The sequence below is a fragment of the Takifugu flavidus genome, chromosome 7 (genome assembly GCF_003711565.1).
Source record: "Takifugu flavidus isolate HTHZ2018 chromosome 7, ASM371156v2, whole genome shotgun sequence".
Taxonomy (NCBI): domain Eukaryota; kingdom Metazoa; phylum Chordata; class Actinopteri; order Tetraodontiformes; family Tetraodontidae; genus Takifugu; species Takifugu flavidus.
In genome coordinates this window covers 3,229,313-3,249,244 of record NC_079526.1, presented here as the reverse complement: position 1 = coordinate 3,249,244, position 19,932 = coordinate 3,229,313, and the positions used below count along the sequence as shown (strand labels likewise).

General features: G+C 43.8%; 1 protein-coding gene across 2 annotated transcripts in view; it reads right to left on the bottom strand.

The window, feature by feature from the left end:
- Window positions 1-17,206, bottom strand: part of LOC130528429 (gamma-aminobutyric acid receptor subunit gamma-3) — a 33,158-nt gene extending 15,952 nt beyond the window's left edge. For both annotated transcript variants that reach the window (XM_057037779.1, XM_057037780.1), the window contains exons 1-3: window positions 16,914-17,206; window positions 16,532-16,677; window positions 3,891-3,958 (exon numbers count right to left, since the gene is read on the bottom strand). In XM_057037779.1, the coding sequence (XP_056893759.1) occupies window positions 3,891-3,958; window positions 16,532-16,677; window positions 16,914-16,966 (267 nt within the window). In that variant the 5' untranslated portion in view covers window positions 16,967-17,206. The remainder of the gene's footprint in view (window positions 1-3,890; window positions 3,959-16,531; window positions 16,678-16,913) is intronic.
- Window positions 17,207-19,932: the final 2,726 nt, after the last annotated feature.

The window sequence follows — 19,932 nt, the reverse complement described above, 5'->3', positions numbered from 1 at the left end:
GCTGCACCAAACACCTTTAATCTAGGGCAAAGGATGTATCTGCAGAGGGACGCAGTGCTTTACGATTATGCCGCATAATGCATAAATAGTACATCCGACAGTGCTGCATGCATCCTTTACTCTGAAACAGGCAGCCACGTGCATTTACCGGCTGCTCCAGAAAGGAAAACAAAGGTCATCGGAGCGCTATGATACAATAAAAGCTAATGTGCCGTTCTTCTGGGACATATTGCTACAGCCCTAAACGTTTCTTTGTGGTTAGCCTCAAATGTCGAAGCTTATTACAACCTTCAGTTACAAGCGCTAAGTAAGCCCACCCAGAGAGTTTGTTGACATCACATTGTTCGTTTTTCTCATTAAGGTGTACCTCCAGTAATCTCACCCTGCTGCATGGGCAAACATTCAAAGGAACGGTTCAAACTTAAGACTAAGAGCCAAACATTTAAATAAAGCTGCAATATTGAGAAGCATTATGAATTAATATTGCTGGGGGCCGACAGGAGCCACAGCCCTCAGGGAAACATGGTAATAAGAATCCAGGAATTCCGTGCGAGTGCAGGCAGCTCCCTCTCAGCAGGATAAGAAAAGTGGCAGGGAACCAACTGGAACTGTTTTGTGGGAATTTAGAGAAACACCACAGTTTAGACGTTCCTTGAAACATACATGTAAGAGCATCACATCTACTTTGGAGATATCTATGAAAAAAAAGGTCATGGAAATCCATCAATAGGTGGTGATAACGCTCCTTCAACCGTTCAGGGACCCAATAATTCCACAGCGGATTCAATAAAAACTTCTTCAATCATGTGACCATGAATAAGTAAGCATCTTTAGATTTCCTTTAATTATTCTCTCAGTGATTGTCTGTGTGACTCACGCTGAAGATAAATTGAATTATTCACCATCCGTCTCCAGGAGAAGTCATGATACCCTGAATTAGACACTGTATTGCTCTGACGACACGATGAAGTCATGACAGCTGATATATGAGGTTTTTCTCCGCCGCTGAACATGTCACACATGGCGAGTCTGAAGCTTTAAGTGTGTGTCTCGTACTGTTGCCGGATGCAGTTAAAAGGAAATAAAAATGTAAATGAAATTCAAATTTAACCAAATATAGCCTCTGCTCATATGTGATTTATATTATATGATGTGGTTTGATTTATATGAGTTACTGACTTTATAAGAGTTAAGAGTAATTATGTTGAATGATAGGGAAAACGTTGGTTAGGTGAAAGATCAAAGCAGCCCTAAAAAGTTGTTTTAAACTAGCTTGCTGTTCCTCAGATGATCCCAGTTGTGCGGAACACTGTAAACTTCCAGTGCAGAACAGTACAATGACCCTGCGGGGGGGACACCGTCGCACACTGTAATTTATCATCCCAATCTAGCCAATGGAATCAAATCAAAGTTATCTGCAGAGGAATAAAGCGGAGGTGAAGGTGATCAGATAAGATGCCTACAAAAATGCTTTATCTGTTTGTTCTTTCAGAGTTGACTTTAAATCCATTTCCCCAGCTCAGCCGAAGGCCCCCCTCCGTCCCTCCCCCCCGCTGTCCATCGCTGGCACTTTTCGCCCCTCGCTTCCTGCTGTTTGTTCCAGTGGATTTCAGCTCCTTCATTTAACTAAAGAATCTCTTGTTTAAGGTCCGAAAACTCACATGAGCAAAAATAAAGACTAAAATAATTGAATTCACACTCACAGGTCACGTCGGCGAGGTGTGTCCGTTTACTCTCTGTGTGTTTCATTAGTTCATAATGGAGTTTTCTTTTCCCATGATGAATGACTTCATTACTCAGTGAACCTGTCTGGAGTCTAATCTGGATTAAATCTCTGGGATCTCTGAGTTCATAGCCCGTTTATATCCATCCTGATCGATTGGGTTCAGAACTCTCAGGTCTCCCTGCATCAGTCTGGTGTTTCCAGCTGTTCCGTATCCATTAGATAAAAATCATTTTTATAAAAAGCGTTGCGCCTTCAGTCTGATCTGACTTCTAAAGCTGTGGAAACCATTATATACATCATTATATACGCAACATCCACCGTTCTTACTTCCCCAAGAAGAATTTAGTTACTCTGCTTTGCCACTTGTCTTTAATCTAAAGCTCAATGGGAGGTTTTTGTGCAGCTATGAAGTTAAAGGTCGCGCTATACAGTTAAAGGTCTATAGGCTAGTCTGTAGTCTCTAGTCTATAGTCTCTGGTTCAGTGTGTTTCTATGGTTTCAGACTATAGTATTTCATCTGGAAACATGAAGGTCGCCACAGAATAAGAAAATATTCCCTTTGAAAACTGGTATTGAAATACACCAGAAAAAGGTTACATTTATTGTATTTGAGTGTGTGTGTGTGTGTGTGTGTGTGTGTGTGTGTGTGTGTGTGTGTGTGTGTGTGTGTGTGTGTGAGGGGCGCTTTCAGAGAGATGGGGGAGCATAGGCTCTTTTGCAGATGGCATGAATCAGTCGCCACTCTGTTGCCAGCACTCTGAGGTGGCGATACTTCCGCCCAAGGATTTCACACTTGGACCTTGAACTTTTCCATGTTGGGTTTGAAATAAATTTTGAGAGCTTTGTTCTATCGGATCTGTCACCTTGGGCAGCACACTTGTGGTTCTGGGGGGGGGGGGGTGAGTTTGATAGTAACTCTGGTACTGGTGCCTGCAAAACTAGAAATATAGAAATTCATTTTTTTAAAAGTACAAAAAATGTCGGCTGATTATTCTAAAAGCAACGGAATACTGAAAAATAAATAAAAAAATTTGAATACACATTAAACTCCCCCCATTTTATAGACATTTACATTTGAAGTCATCACTCTTATTTCTATAGATCTTGAGTCTCTGGATGAATTATGGAAACAGCCTCAGTAACAATGATTAAACAGCATTGAGAGGATGTCTAAAAGGGAAAAGTTGATTTTGTTGCTTTATTCTGACTATATACAGCAAAAAAGAAAAATCTATCTGTCTCTTTGGTCAGACAGTCAACAACAACTTGATCTCTGACTGACCAAGAAATTCCTTTTCACTCCTGTCTTGCCAGAAGACCCAGCGGTGAGCTTAAGCTTCTGACTTGGCAAAATACGATAATATATTTTAACAATTTCTTACACCCAAACGTGAAATTTCATTGTCTCTCAGATCCCGCGTTTGTCTCAGGGTCTTTCGTCTTTCTCCTGTAACCGCTGAAGGTTCCGAATCAGGTCACGTTACCATCAACAACCTCGGCCCATCCCAACATTTACTGGGGAGAGGCAGGTTTACGCCTCGAACAGGGAGAGGCAGGTTTACGCCTCGAACAGGGAGAGGCAGGTTACGCCTCGAACAGGGAGAGGCAGGTTACGCCTCGAACAGGGAGAGGCTGGTTTACACCTCGAACAGGAAGAGGCAGGTTTACACCTCGAACAGGGAGAGGCAGGTTTACACCTCGAACAGATTGGAAATCCACTGCAGGTCACTTTGTGACTATGTGGTGACCATGGCAACCACTGCGTGCACTGCAACTCGCCAGTAGAGACACATGTGTGACTTAGTTTTAGTACTAACACATTAATGGCTGATTAGCCTGAGCTACCACAGCGGCAATATGAGCATGTTTTGGAGCAGGTTTTGGAGAGGTGGAAAAAGGAATCCCTGATGGGGTCAATTATGGGATGCACGGACATATATGTCACAGTTGGATGGCTTTATTCATTATCATGACTATAGTGATGCTCTCATCAGAAGGAATGTTAATCAGATTGAATGTATTTTAATGGGTAAAAAAAGCTGTTTGAGATCATGTGACATTGGAAAATAAGACAATGAATCTGTGCAGGCTGACATGTTGAAGTGAGTTTTATGAGAAGTTAGAGCATAATCACCAAAGGAAGAGGATGAAGTGGTCAACTTACCATATTTATCGACGATACTGGTCCAATGCTGTTTACAAATATGTCGACATCTACAACAGTAGGTTTAACTGTAAAAGGGGGGAAAAAGAAACACAAATCATTGATAGGCACTTTACATTCAGGCTCCACACTGGATTCTTTTCAAGCCCAAGAGAGGCAAAATGAAGCTGGATCAATGTGACGCTGTTCTGAAGCCTCTGAAGAGGGACTGGTCGAGCTCATCGATCCCAGCATCTTAATGATGAGACCACATGGGTTTTTATCACCAAAGCAACTGTAATCCCCCATATCCCTGCTTGTTTCCAAGGCTGCAGACGACGGCTGTTTACCTGCAGCGCTTCTTTCTGTAAGGCCCCCCGGTGGTCCAGGTGGGATTTCCGGAGATTTAGAAATCAAAATAAAAATCAAGCATCAATTAGATGCGTCAAACTGTAGATGAAGTAGTTGCAGTTGCTGCCTGCACCTGCACCTTCCCTGCAAGAAAGCTAATTTTGTCTCGGCCAATTAGGCCTACATTTGCATGATAGACACGTGCAGCTCTCCTGTTAATGGCTATGGAGACCTCCTTGTAAGGCAGCTTTTAAAGAGAACACGCTGCGTTCTGCTGGAGTCGAGTCTGGTTTCAGAGCTGTAGATGCAGGGTTTTAATGCTGTGTGTGCGCATTAACAATCAGCATCTTCAGCGACACAGAGTCTTTTGACCTAAGAACAAGGAAGACATCAGGCAGGGATTCACCTGCTGGACAACAACGCACTCCTGCTGTTCCCCACTCGATGGTAACAGACTGTGTCATCACTCTATTAAGATAAAAGCTTGTTTAGCTCGACACGTGGATTCCATGTCTGCAGATTCACATTTTATGAATGAACAGCTGTGTTATAATCATGATGATTCATTCGGACATCAACGGGACACCAGGACCTGCTGTGGACGTTGGTAATTGATCAGCGGGAACAATGCCTTTCAGTTAACACCTGCCAACCGGCTCCACTGACCAACTCAGCTCTGACTTTGTAAAGCACCTGGAGACAATTTTGATTGTAACAGATGGACGTAAATAAAGACGGATTGAACGGGATTTAATTGAATTCCCTCGTAGCAACAGGTTCCTTCGCAGCAACAGGCGAGTTCAGAAACGGACCTGTTTAATTTGGACTTGAGGACGTTTCATTTCTCCATGAGTCTCCCGGCTCTGCGTTACTGAGGAAGGAAAGAGCATATTTCTGCTTAAAATACAATCACGGTGAAATTGTACAAATATCGGGCAAGAGTGTGTTGAAAAGAGCCCTGATTGAATAGCAGGTGATCCCTGGCAAAACCTGATCCCTGAGGAGAATATCCAATCGCAGCTTAGAAACTGTAACCAGGGACGGCAGGTGTCCATGTTTGTCTGTAACTGGACCATTTTTTTTTAAGCGGTGTCCTTTGTGTGGAGGCGTATGCGTCAATCGGCCTTTGATACTGTTGAGCTACAAAGTCTTTTCTGATATAATATAATACATATAATGTGGTTGGAGACACTTAGTTAGTTAGTAAAATGGCTCTGATGTGAGTTATCCTACTGTGGTGGATCAAAGATGATTACTTTATGGATATTGGGAGGATTTTAGTCCAAATGATGGCGCAGCTCTAACTTCCACATGATCGTGCCGGTGAATGAGGTCAGTCTCTCTCTTCTCTTTCACACTCTGCCTCATTGTTCACTGAGGCATTAAAGAAGCAAATGTTCAGCCAACTTTTCAAGAAAGGAGCCACAGTGATGATAGAGAAAGTCAAAATGCTGCTGCAGAAGAAGTGGAACACGGAGATGTGCACCTCCTATAGTGTGTAGCTCCTTATGATCTCTGCAGGAGAACTCTGCTGCTGACAGATCTCCATCCTCTTTAGCTTTGCACCCTCAAACTGGGCTGATTGAGATATGATGGCCACCAAAAATACCCCAAAGTCCATGTTGTCATCATCTCTGAGAAACTATAGGGAAGTCTGGCCGTGATCCATCCATCATTCCATTTGTCCATCCATCCATTCATCCACCCACCCATCCATCTGTGCAACCTAAGTATAAGTGTGCATGTGTCTGCGTGTGTGAGTGTGTGTCCAAATGTGACTACCAAAATCTGCATTCTACTGGCAAAAAGAGGACATTTTTGGCAAGAGAGGATGTTTAAAATGTGTTTTTAAGATTGGGGTTAGACTTGGGTTTAGTCAACAAAAGTCCTCACGGAGATAGAAGTCCAAGGATGAGTGTGTGATAGGAAGAGAAAGATCCTCAGCTCCTTTGTTATGACACTTGATCTGTAGCTCTGAGAAGCTTCCATGTCTCTGTCTGCACCCAGGTTGGAGTCCACCTGCAGTAAATTTAATTGGCTGGACACACCTGTCTGCAAAGGTCTCAGTGGACACTAATCCTGAGGTCAAAATACTGACTCCAAGCTCAGGGACAGGATTTCATAGAGGCACTGAGCTACAGAGAGCTTCAAAAACAGGACGATATGGTCTCCTCATTCTGAAATGTTTGGAAGGAGCAGAGACAAAACTGATATCTGGGCAAACAGGCCCTTTTACGAGACATGAAGAGGGACCCAATGGCTCCCATGGCTGAACTCCAGAGATCCTGGGTGCAAATGGGAGCCAGATAAGAAGATCAACCGGGCCAAACACCCCCTCAGCTCCATTACTTTGGAGGAAACCAGGCATGGCTCATTCGCTGATCAATAGCATCCCTACAGGGCAGTATTGTGCTGTGGGGAGTCTTTCAGGAGTGTGAATGCTGTCCCTAAACTGTCAGAGTGGCTTGAGAGAACGTGTCAGAATATCTCAAACGTCACACCTCAAACATGGTAAAGAAGGAGGAATACACAACTATCAGGGGTGTCACACATTTCAGTATTAGCCAATCAGATCAGTTCTTCCTGTTTAACTTAGGTCCAATTATAATATCGGGTGTATTATGTTGTCAACAACAAGCATTTGTTGCTATGGTAATAACTGATGCCTTATCTCATAAACTACAACCACACATTATCATCATCATCATCATCATCATGGAGTCACCAACATGCAACTGTAGTGTGTCACACACACAATCACACGGGTGCACATCCACAAAATAGACCTTACAAAAGAGAAGAAGTGAAGCTGTTTCATATTTGTGCTGTATTTGTTGGCTTCACGTGTGGGTTGTACACAGCTAAAAACAAGGAGCAGGTCTCGTTTTAATGATCCTCTTGTGCACCAGTGGAAACGGAGCTGTATTACATCACTTCCTTCATCACACCGTAGTAATTGTGTGGCAGCCTGTAATTGGGCACCTGCCTACGGTGCCACTTACCAGCAGTTGGGTTGTGACCAGTCATTCAGTGAACTGGGGACAGCAAAACAGATATATAATATAATATAAACTGAAAAAGAATTAGTAGTAAGGGGGCTGTTTTTCCTGTGAACTCATGGGTGAAACGCTCGGGGTGGTTTCTTCTGAATACGCCGCTCAGGACGTTGTCTCGCTTGCTAACAATACCGTCGAGGCAGTTGTAGCATCGTTATAAGTTTTAAATAGTAGCAGAAGGACAGGCGGATGGTGACAGAGGCTGTAATCTGCTCTGCAAGAGCAAATGAGTACTTGAGAAAATGGATATCTAGTGAGGGAAGCCTTGACCTCCAGTGAGATTTACACCTTATTAAGGCAGAAAGGAGAAAATGATCGGGTCTACGGAGGAGTCGGCTAAGCTCTTCCCTGCTTTTGGACGACTCCACCTGAGCTGATGCACAGACGACGCAGGAAAACCAGGAGGCACCAATATCAATTAAAATGCATTTTTTTAACTGATTAATTAAGCAGTAAAATTAATATTCTAATGCCTGATGCCATTGAGAGAATATTGCTGCTTTTCTCTGTCGAAGAGACCTAAACAGCACATTTATCTGTCTTTAATGAGGGTTTTTCAAAGAGAAGTGAAAGTGGGTGGATGAGACTAATCAAACTAATCAATTCTTCTGTCATTTATCCTTTTTCTGGATTTTCCCACTGCATCTCCACCCAATAGCGGTTCAGAAAGATGATCAATGTTTGCCTTTCAGTCGTCCCTTGTCTCTGATCAACATCAACAAAAGGGCATAAACGACTCACTTTATCCTCGAATGGTTAATGGTGTCGGGCAATGTGTTGTTAGAGGATTCTCTTATAAACCTAATCATTGCACATTATCAGTGACACAACACAATCACAAAATACTACAATTACATGAAGCATCTGTGCCGGCTATGCTTTAACCAAATTTGCATTTAGTTTGGTGGAGATTGGATCATGATTAATGATGTCTGGATATCTCATTTGTTCCAGATATCTCATCTGTCCAATAATGTGCCTATATGTTTAACTGTAATAAGTGTCTATGATGGCAAAACAGTCAAAAAAATCCCCCAAAATCCATTCAACCCCCCCCCAAAACCAAACCCCAGCACGTGCTCCCCTGCAGTCGTGGCGGCTGCACATTTCTGGGGACTCATTAATCTCATGGCAGGAACTCCCGTTGACCCAACTGCAACGAAGGGAAGTCGCAATCTATTCTCAGTCGGCATCTATATATCCCGAGGACGTGAACTTCCCTCCCTGTCCGGGCTCATTACCAGAGGAAATGCCAAAGGCCCTGAAATATTCACAAAGCAGAACAGATTATCTCCCTTTGGCTAACTGTGCCACGGCGATCGTCTTTCACCCACAAAGCAGCGCGACACCAAAGTTACGTTATTACTGAAGCGCCACCGCCAACTCTTTCTGCCCGCTCGAAACTCAAAACTGGATCATTCTAGTCAAACCTGTGGAAGCACTTTTGAAGGTTCTTATTTTTTTTAAAAAGAGCCTGGATCCCCACGAGGCCAATGCGCAGCAGTTCTGTCACTTATATCGCAGATGTGCAGTTTCTTGGATGAAACTATCAGAGAAATTCAGCTGCTCATAATTTAGGACTGGAAAGTGCTGCCTGTGCAGCGGCATGTCGACTGGAACAGTCAGAGCTGGGGGGAGGGGGGTCCCCACATACTGTGGCAAAATTCACAAAAATCACAAATAGATAAGAATTTCTTTAGGATTTTTTTTATCACTTCATGACAGACAGTCACATCGACTTAATCGAACCTGGAGCAGGGTAATTACCACAATTATTGGTGTTTATCAAAGTGTTTTTTTTTTTTGAAGTAGTAGAAGCAAGTCCCCGTTTACAACCGTTTACACCTGGAGTTGAGAATATGAGAGAAGATCATCCTTTATTCATCCCACAATGGGGGCCAGCCTCTCCTTGTCCAGGCCAGACCAAATCCCAGAAGATGGCTGACACCACCGGAGAGTCATAGAAGTTCTTCAGGAGTTCTCACTGGACCTCGGGCTCCAGCAGAAGGGGTCTGCCCTGGCCCTTCTTGTGCAGGGCATGTGGGTAATTGTAAGCGGTGACTCTGTTGATTTCCATGCCCCAGATATCCACCAGTGCCGGTGGGGCTCGTCGCCACAAACGTCTCTGTATTCCTAGTCGTCTCCGAGGCCGACGATGGCAGAGTCACCCAAGAACCTTTGTTGTCAAGTCAAGATGGCCGAGGAACTAGAGCTCTTCCCTGTGGTGCACCGGTGCTGCAGAAAAACGTGTTAGACCACAGCGCCTCCTCCTTCAGCTCACCTCCCAGCAGAGGGAAATATCTAATTCTAGAACCTGATGGCCCGGACGGATCTGTACAATGCTAAAAAAATGTTATTTTGTTCTGCAAAGTGCTCTCTTGCAAAAAGAACATACTGGTCCAGACTGCTACTATGATCAGCATAGCTTTAGCTTTCTAAAAGTACGGCTGAGTCTGGAAATGGGAAGAAACTGCGCAATTATGGTTCTGCTGGACCTCCTGTTACAGAAACTGGAACATACACTGCTCAAAAAAATTAGAGGAACACTTCAAAAACACATCAAATCTAAATGGGGGGATAATGATCTTGAATATCTTTCCTGATAAAAAGTAGGTGATGTATTAGTAACAAAATTATGCCACGTAATTTGATAGAAATGAAGATGATCACCCTATAGAGGGGGGAAATCTCTGTGAGGAATCTGGAGTAACTTTTGACCAAAATCTGTCCTTTAACTCACAACTGTCTCTAGAAGTGCCTTTTTTCACCCGAGGAACATCACAAAGATCAGGAAGCTACTGACGCAGCATGATGCTGAAAGGTTAGTCCAGCTTTTGTTACTTCCAGGCTGGACTATTGTAATTCTTTATCATCAGGGTGTCCAAACAACTCTTTAAGAAGCCTCCAGCTGATCCAATATGCTGCAGCCAGAGTTCTGACAGGTATTGACAAAAGAGATCACATTACTCCTGTACTGGCGTCTCTTCATTGGCTGCCCATTAAATTTAGAATAATTTTTAAAATTCTTCTTCTGACTTACAAGGTCCTCAGAGGACTAGCTCCATCCTACCTGGAGGAGCTAGTGATACCTCACCAGCCCAATAGACCGCTCCGCTCGCAGAATGCTGGTCTACTTGTGGTTCCCAGAGTCTCTAGGAGTAGAATGGGGGGCCGAGCATTTAGCTACCAGGCCCCCTGCTGTGGAACCAGCTCCCTGTCCAGGTATGGAAGGATGACTCCATCGCTACTAAAATTAGGCTTAAAACCTTCCTCTTTGAAAAAGCTTATTGTTACTAATTCTGTAGTTCCAGTTACTATCATAGACAGACAAATTATCATACTTAGGGGGTCGTGTAATCATTAGGTTAACATCTTAGTTATGCTGCTATAGGCCGAAGCTGCCGGGGTCCAGAAACATGATCACCTGACAGTCCTCTGATTGATTGATTGATTGATTGATTGATTGATTGATTGATTGTATTAAGTAATTTACATGCTCACATTGGGCTTTTTTCGCTTCCCTGCTGTTTTTGTTGAAGCTCACAGCAGTGGGGTTAGAGTTTTCCATCCCAAAAATTACAGATGGCAGCTTTAACTGCACCCAGAACAGGAACAACTGGACAAAACGTTGAACATGCAGCTCCGATGAATTGTTTTGAAAAAGAAAAATGTGCGAATATTGAATCAGTGGTTGTCGACTGGCGAACCGAGGCTGACAGATCCCGGCAGTATCTTTTGTGACCAACTTGCTTCTGAGTCGAGGGCCCGAACAAAAGCTTCGATTATATCTTTGAAAGTAGGACCATTAAAGAGCTGACACGGTCCTTCAATGGTTTCCTTCACTCACCTTGTTGAAAACCTAGCATATTCCTGCGTGCCAGCCATTAGCGCTTCTGTCACGCTGTGATTCCAGCACAAATATCCATCCATCCATCCATTCTCTACCGCTTATCCGGGGTCGGGTCGCGGGGGCAGCAGCCTAAGGAGAGAAGCCCAGACTTCCCTCTCCCCAGCTACTTCCTCTAGCTCATCCAGAGGGATCCCCAGGCGTTCCCAGGCCAGTCGAGAGACATAGTCTCTCCAACGTGTCCTGGGTCTTCCCGGGGGTCTCCTACCGGAGGGACATGCCCTGAACACCTCACCAGGGAGGCGTCCAGGGGGCATCCTGACTAGATGCCCAAGCCACCTCATCTGGCTCTTCTCAACGCAGAGGAGCAGTGGCTCTACTCCGAGCTCCTCCCGGATGGCAGAGCTTCTCACCCTATCTCTAAGGGAGAGTCCAGCCACCCTACGGAGGAAGCTCATTTCAGCCGCTTGTACCCGTGATCTTGTTCTTTCGGTCATTACCCAAAGCTCATGACCATAGGTGAGGGTAGGAACGAAGATCGACTGGTAAATCGAGAGCTTTGCCTTTCGGCTCAGCTCTCTCTTCACCACTACGGACCGGTGCAGAGTCCGCATTACTGCGGACGCCGCACCGATCCGCCTGTCGATCTCCCGCTCCATTCTTCCCTCACTCGTGAACAAGACCCCGAGGTACTTGAACTCCTCCACTTGGGGCAGGATCTCCTCCTTGACCCGGAGAAGGCACTCCACCTTTTTCCGGTTGAGAACCATGGCCGCGGATTTGGAGGTGCTGATTTTCATCCCAGCCGCTTCACATGCGGCGGCGAACCGAACCGTGATAGTTGGAGGTCACGGGCCGATGACGCCAACAGGACCACATCATCCGCAAAAAGCAGAGACCCGATCCTGAGGTCACCAAACCGGATCCCCTCAACACCATGACTGCACCTAGAAATTCTGTCCATAAAAATTATGAACAGAATCGGTGACAAAGGGCAGCCCTGGCGGAGACCAACCCTCACCGGAAACGAGTTTGACTTACTGCCAGCAATTCAGACCAAACTCTGGCACCAATCGTACAGGGAGCGGACGGCCCGTATCAGCGGGCCCGACACCCCATACTCTCGGAGGACCCCCCACAGGACCCCCCGAGGGACACGGTCGAATGCCTTCTCCAAGTCCACAAAACACATGTGGACTGGTTGGGCAAACTCCCATGCACCCTCGAAGACCCTGCTGAGGGTGTAGAGCTGGTCCACTGTTCCACGCCCAGGACGAAAACCACATTGCTCCTCCTGAATCCGAGGTTCGACTGTCTGGCGGACCCTCCTCTCCAGTACCCCTGAATAGACCTTACCAGGGAGGCTGAGGAGTGTGATCCCCCTATAGTTGGAACACACCCTCTGGTCCCCCTCCTTAAGAGGGACTACCACCCCGGTCTGCCAATCCAGCGGCACTGCCCCCGATGTCCACGCGATGTTGCAGAGTCGAGTCACAAATATCCTCAGGTGGTCATCAGGGAGAGACTTTCTGTTAGTGAGCTGCCAGCGTGCACGCCAAAGGTCACATGTAATCTTTTGTAAACTTGTCATCGAGAGTGAGGCCGCCTGCACGATGGACAGGAGTGACGTTGGACGATGTTGGAAGCTTAAAACGTAAGCTGCCTGTGGAATAACGGCATCCGTCACAAACGGATCCCCGCGCTGCTGGAACACATGGCAACATAAGGAAGTGGAGCACAGAATCGCTAATAGAGCCCTCGTTACCGTCAACAGCACACGTTCAGTGACATTTGATTCGTAACATCCCATCATGTGGAAAGAAACTCCTCCTGTTTGAGCAGGAAGGCCATCACAGCAATAAGGATCAAGTCAAATGATCTTAAGGTCGTGTTAAAGCAGCAACTGCTGTTGAGTTATCGGGAGTTTGTGACAGAAAAGACCGGCTGTTTACCATCCTGCTCATTACTAGTAAACTCCAAAAGGTAATTTATTTGTATGAACAGGCCCCACTGATCTCTCTCTCAAACAGACAAACGGGCACTTTGGGGAGAGGTTTAGTGAAGAGGTCACTGAATTTCTAAATCAGAAAGTTACAGCTTTCTGTCTTTAGCAGCTCAGGAATTGGTTCATCCTCCACAACCGGCCTGAGATTTACTCTCTTTTGATTGAGACACAAGCTTTTCTAAATTCTACGAAAGACATTTGTTTCCATCACGGCTGAATTAATGGGATGCATCAGCTGTAATCAGGTTTTTATTTTCCGTGGTTGTTTTGATAATCGGCCCTTCCATCTGGTTATTACATGTTCCTCTTTTGAACAAGTTTCAAAGTCTGATGCTCGGCTGATTTGCTCCAGATTGACCTGAAGTTGTTTTCTCCCTCGACAGGACTAATTTCTCTGCCATTAGCAGGATTGGATAATTGTACCATGTGATCCGACTGGTCTTTCAAGGCTCCACAAATCAGACTGAATATAATAATCTACTAAAATCAGCCGAGGCCTTAAGTCAGTTTGCTCTCCTTTAATCTGTGAGTATTTCCTGCAGCGCTGATGCTTCCACAAAAGTAACATACGCTACATAAAATAAAAGGAACATTATTTCTTTTCCCTACTACGAGGCCGAAAAAATGTAAATTGATTAATATTTTTCCCGTCAGTATATTATGCTGCATTCACATTTAAGCAAGGTCCTTAAAATATATCAAAACTACCACAATGAGGAAGAATTTTCACATTAATGTGCTTTAATGAAACATTTTGGCGGTGGATTGAGGGATATTGCCACATATTTAAGACCTTTAGATGCTGTGAGATGTGCAGGTGTACAGGTGAGGAGGACACCCACAGGTGAACGCCATTGTGTCCACGGCCCACTTCTGAATGCGCCCCACTCTCATCCTGCGTACATAATAGAATTTATTCGCTCCATGACAACAGGACTCGGTATCTATAGTAACAGCTGTAACAAATGCTCAAGCCACATCTGGGTGTCTGACAGTGCTCCAGCGCTCCTTTCACAAACTCCTCGTAATAACGCGTGTTATTACATTGGGTTTGGACTCAGTTCAGTGTATTTTGTACTAGTTTTGTTCCTGCTGTGCTGTTTTCTAAATTATTCAGTTTTGTGGGAAGCTTCTGTTCTATTGAGAGCTAAATGTGGTGTTCTCTTCTCCGTGGTCAGTTCCTTTGTTATTCTTCCTGTCTCCCCTTTTGAGGCTGGTCCTGTCTCACCTCCTGCTGTTTAAATGCCTCTTTCACATCTCTGCTGGTGTCTAGGTGTCACCTCCAGTGCTGGGGCATCACTTCCTACTCTAGTTTTTATCTATCTCCTTGTATTTCATTGTTTCATTTGCTCTCACGATACAGTTTTTAATTGTATTGGGTGTAGTTTTGTGTGAATAAACCGAATAGTGAATAAAGCTTGTTGCTTTCCCTTTTGGTCTAACATCTTCCTCACTCAGAGTGTCACTAACTATTAAAACTCATTTAAAGAATGAACCTAAACTAGCACACATTCCAATCAATCTCATTATATATCTGGTTGCATATTTTAAATAGAAATCACCTTTAACAAAACCGACTATATTGACTCAAAATAAACCTGAAATCTCAAGTGTTTCTGCTTCCAGGAGCCGTATATGTATATCATTTTTGCCATCGTGACCACATCAAAAGGGTGCCCAGGGTGCATCTTCACCTGCGAATATTTCTCTTCAGATTCAGAAGTGGCCACTGGGCTGCTTGTGGCGTTTGACTTCAGCCGGAGCATCAAGTCTTGCAGCCGTAATCTGTGTGATTGATTTTCTTAAATCTTTTTTTTTTAAAGAAGATTTGCAGGAGTCTGTTAGTGCCTGCTCCCAATCTCCTCAGAATCTGTTAGGATTGAAAAACTCAAGTCTTTGATGAGCAGGAATCCTGTGGACTGTGCGTAAATTTCTGCTCAGGGCCACTTTAAATTACTTTAATTGCCTCTGATGGCCTTGTGGCGTCCAAACCTAATTTTATTTATTACCCGGATTGGAGAGATGAAGACAGGTTTTCACTATTATCTCCTACTGAAAGATGTGGTAGAGAGATACTGTATAGAAAGTCTAGCCTGGCAGCAGCATTCTGGGGCCAATCCACGTGGACACCCGTGGCATCTATCTCCTAATTAAATCTTAATTTTATTTTCCCCTCAAAGTCAGGAGCAAATTTGATTGTCACCAATTAATTTCTACCTACACTCTCATATTTGGGACATTTCGGACCTTGTATTTCCAGGTAATCAGAGACTATTTTGCTGGCCGAAAATGGATTCTGATTTTTTTAAAAAGGGGTAAGACTGAACTGGGGGGGGGTTCCAGTGGACAGAGCTGAGCTGGACCATGGAGGAGCATCAACCCAGCCGGAGGGCGGCATTCTGCACCGTGCTCGGAGGAGCAGGACGGCAGCATTGCAGGGTACAGGGCAAACAGGGAGTCCCTGAAGGCACCACCAATACACACACTCCTGGGTCACGCTGAGTTGATGTTGAAGCCAGGCCTCCGTGATTTGGCCTCAGTACAATAACCAATTTCTGCCCTTCTGTGGGGGTACAGATTTCTGACTTGCTCATGTGTTTTTGCTACATAAACACAGAATCAGCCTTGAATTGTTATGAGACTGGGTCTCCCAGTGGGTTTTGGTTCCGAAAGAACGCTCACTAAATGCAATATACTGCAGCTGACCACCAGGTGGAGCACAAGTTACACTGCCTTCACCAACACAGCCTCACACCTTTCAAAGGTCACTTTTTATGCTTCACCCAGGCTAAATAATATACAGCATGCTTGGGACAAGACCTATATTCTATATATCACCAACAGCAACAGCTCTCAAGTGAGAAAGAGAGGCAGGAATTGAATGATGCAGCAGGCTTTTTTTTCTCTTTTATACTCTCAGTGATGTGAAAAATGCCACTGGCAAGAAGAATCAGTGGATTCCAGGAGTGCCTGTGTCTCCCTCCGCTTTCCACCTCCAAATATCATTCATTTTCATCAGGATTGGCTGATGGGTGTTCTACATCTTGGTGTGACCGGTGACATTCTGGAGGTCAGGAAGTAACGAGCCGCGGCTAAAACCACTGATTTTCACCTTTCTTGGAGTGAATATCCTGCTGAATTTTTGCGTGTTCACACACACACACACTCTCACACACACACACACGCACACACACACAAAGTGCAGTGATGTCACCTCATTCCTCACATAGCAGCTCTTCCATTGTTTTTCTATCCCTTTATTATTCTTATTGTTGACCCCTGGGATCAGTGATTAACGCAGACGTCTCAATTACTCGAGCTGAAGGTTGCGATCCGTCATCTTTACATTCCTAAATGTCATCAATTCTGCAACAACAGTGAATGAGCCAAGAGAAGCAGTTACCTCCAATATCCGGTCGCAGTTTCTTATCATACTCTTTTAATAGATTGTTGAGGATTTCGGTGGTGTCCGTGTCCTGTGATTTAGGAACGAGCATCTGGTTCACAATGACATCCTCGTACTCCTCTTCATACTCGATTGACAAAGAGCTGTGTAAAATTCATTTTAAAAAAGGGAAGGTTGAAAATAGCACTACTGGGGCAGTGCATTGTATATGTACGCATGCAAACATTAATACTATAGACACTGAATTTAATTGAATGGATATTGCATCGCAGAGAGTTCTTCAGGCAACTTAATGTCTATAGGTAACAAGTGACGAGAAGTTCCCTGAACGCATCACAGCATCATTTAGCCGACTGTAAAATAAACGTGCGCCGCTTACCGTGTGTAAAAGGCAGATAGGAGCACGATAAAAGCCAACAATCTGGTTGACATGGTTCTGCGGGGTGACAACAGTGAGCGGCGTTGGAGACGTCTCTGGAACGCGCGTTTCCGTGTGCGGACGCGGCGGTCACAAGTGCGCGGATGAAAAAAGAAGCTTCATAGTTTGTAATCCAGCAGGGATGTCGGGCATTGTTGAGTCAGAGGACCGTAAAAGCCCTCCTTCACAGACGGAGGCTTGTGGAGTGTGGACGCGGACGGTGCTCCGCAGGTGCGCACGCTCCAAAAGGAAGAGCCTCCAAATCTCCGACGGGTTAAAGTCTGCGTCACTGCACTTTCTCCTGGACTTCTGGCATTCCTCAGGGCAGCAGCCACATCACTATAAACTGTAGAACCTGTATTTATAGGATTATTCTAGCATGAGGAAAGGTTAGTTGTATCATTTATTTCAAAACATTTATGTCACACGTGTAACAAAGGTAAACTTCGTGCATCCTTTATTCACTTGTTTATTAATGTCTATTGTCGAGAAGTGTGGTTTGTATTTTGCTGGATATGCTGTTAAATAAAGACATTTGCATGACATGAATTAAAAACAGCATAAATGAATATGTGGAGTCTTTTTTAATTCAACTCTTTCTCCACCACAAAAAAGGCTACAGCCGTCATCGTGTGCCAAATCCGCAGAACTTCCGTTGGAATAAAAGCTGTGCAGTCACGGTAACGGGTTCGAGAGGTCAAGTGCATCTTATGCTCCGTGTTTACCTCTCCAGCTTTTAATGAAGCAAGTGTCGGAGCCCAATCCTCAGCGGCCGCAACCAGCCGGAATTTCTGTCCTCCCAAGCAGAAAATGTCTTTTACTAAAGTAAGTGGGAACGAGCTCTCAGTAGGTATCTTGCGTAGCGAAGTGCTCGTTTTCTTAACATATTTTTTACTTTGTTTTACCAAATATAATTTATAAGAGACGTAGAGAGACCTCCTGTGATGATCCTCTGACCTCTGCGTGAGGCTGCCGCTGCCGCTGACTACTGGCCCCCTCTGCTGGCTGCACAGAGAAATGCAGCCATTACTTGGAGTGTAAATGAGAACAAAACACAACCCAAACATTAAAAAAATGTCTGATTAACTAAATTGCTGTTTGTGCTCATAGATTATGAGTGCAGGCAAAATAAATTGTTTTCTTTCAAGATACTGTATGATCTGTAAGTATCTTTGGTGCTATATATACTGTAGCATGATGGACACCAGATGAAAGCCAGCATTTCCATTAGAATGTGTACCAAATAATACCAGCATGTGTACATTCAGAGACGTGCCACATCTGGACAGCTGTGCAAAATACTGTAAAAGCATAAAACAAGTGTTGACCACAGAAACATGCTGTCCTTTACTTTCCAGAATGATGTAATGTCAAGAGTGAGACGCGATTTTAATTTGGGTTTAATTTTGGGTACTCTCGTGTGTTATTCAAGGACTGTAAATAGTCTTTTGTCTCTATACATGAAGGTACAATCTTGCATAAATTATGTCTGAGCATTCATTATTCTAGATGAAGATATTCTATGGTATTATAAAGACTGAGCAGGATATTGTGCTAATTAAAGGTCTCTCAGATGTAAAAGGAAAAGTTTTCAGATCATGAAAAAGTGCTATTTTAAAACCTTTTCGTCATTCAAATTGGTCAATTTAACATCCAGAGACACAGTTTCTTTCATTAAAGAGTAGATAAAGATTTACAGATGATTAAAAGGCTCCATTGCCAGCTTGATGAGACTTTTCATATCTTTTACTAAAAGTTTCTTTGTGGCTTCATCATTCTTTTGTTGCATTGGTATCACACTGATGTCATTTTTTTTTTAAAAAATCTCATGCAAGGTTAAACTCAGATTTCCAAATTATGAGTTAATGAGATAACATTCTGTACATCTTTCGAAGTTTCCTTCCTCATCAACACATCTCGGCTACCACCAGGAGAAGATTCACAACAGTTCGTATGAGTAAAGGTCAATCACGTCTAAAAATAAACTAAGCTAAGCTCTTGATAAAACTCAGCACTAATTTATTAATGCTGCCTGTCTTTTGGCATTTTTATTTTTGTACAAATATCAGTTTTTTCTTCATATGAGAAAATGGAAATGTCATCAATGTTAATGGAACATGTCAATAGAACCTTAAAGGAAATTTGTGCTTAAATTAACAAAATCATCATTTTACAAGACGATATCAAACTATCAGTCAGACTGAAATTTTAATAAACTGTTTTTCTACCAGCTGGAATTGTTTCTGTCAGTTCCATCCTGTCGTCCAATGGCTAAACTTGCTCTATAGATCTTCCATCTGTAGAGTATTTTCCTAAGAAGTGCATGCGTACACTGCATTCGTCTCACGAACCTCCTTAAAATAAGAGAATCTAGGACACCGTGATTAGGCGGATCTATGTGTTGCGTGCAATAAGCGCATATAAAGATTCTGTAGGACTGGACTGTGTTGTTGCCCAATGGTGATGCATTCAGGCGCATGCTCTGGTCCGTCTCTGCAGCTTCTTATACTGTGACTCATGTCACTGGGTGCTATCAGTGACAGCTTAATTTGGTGTAGAGTATGTACATGCTGAATGGAAAAAGCAACTTAAATGGAGCTAAATCCTTGACAAACAGATGTGAGCCAGATGTTGCCGCCACAGAGACCTCCAGGATGGATTTACCAGTGAACACAGCCGCAGCTTGCATGATCTGGATGTGCCTAAGTATAATCAAAGGGAAAACAGACCCTTGTTCCATCAGACAAGATTAAAACAACCTTTCATCACATCAGCTGCATTAATACATCTGCATTAATATCCTGTAGATTAAGACATTAGATGTCTTCATTTATTCGTTCCTGTTGGTTTTCATTTTTACCTCAACAAATGGCTCATTTTAACTGCAGCATTAGTCAGAGAGAAATGATTTGAATTCTTGTTGCGAGGGACTGAAATATTTCCACGTTTTAAATGTCACAAAGCATTTGACAAAACCTTT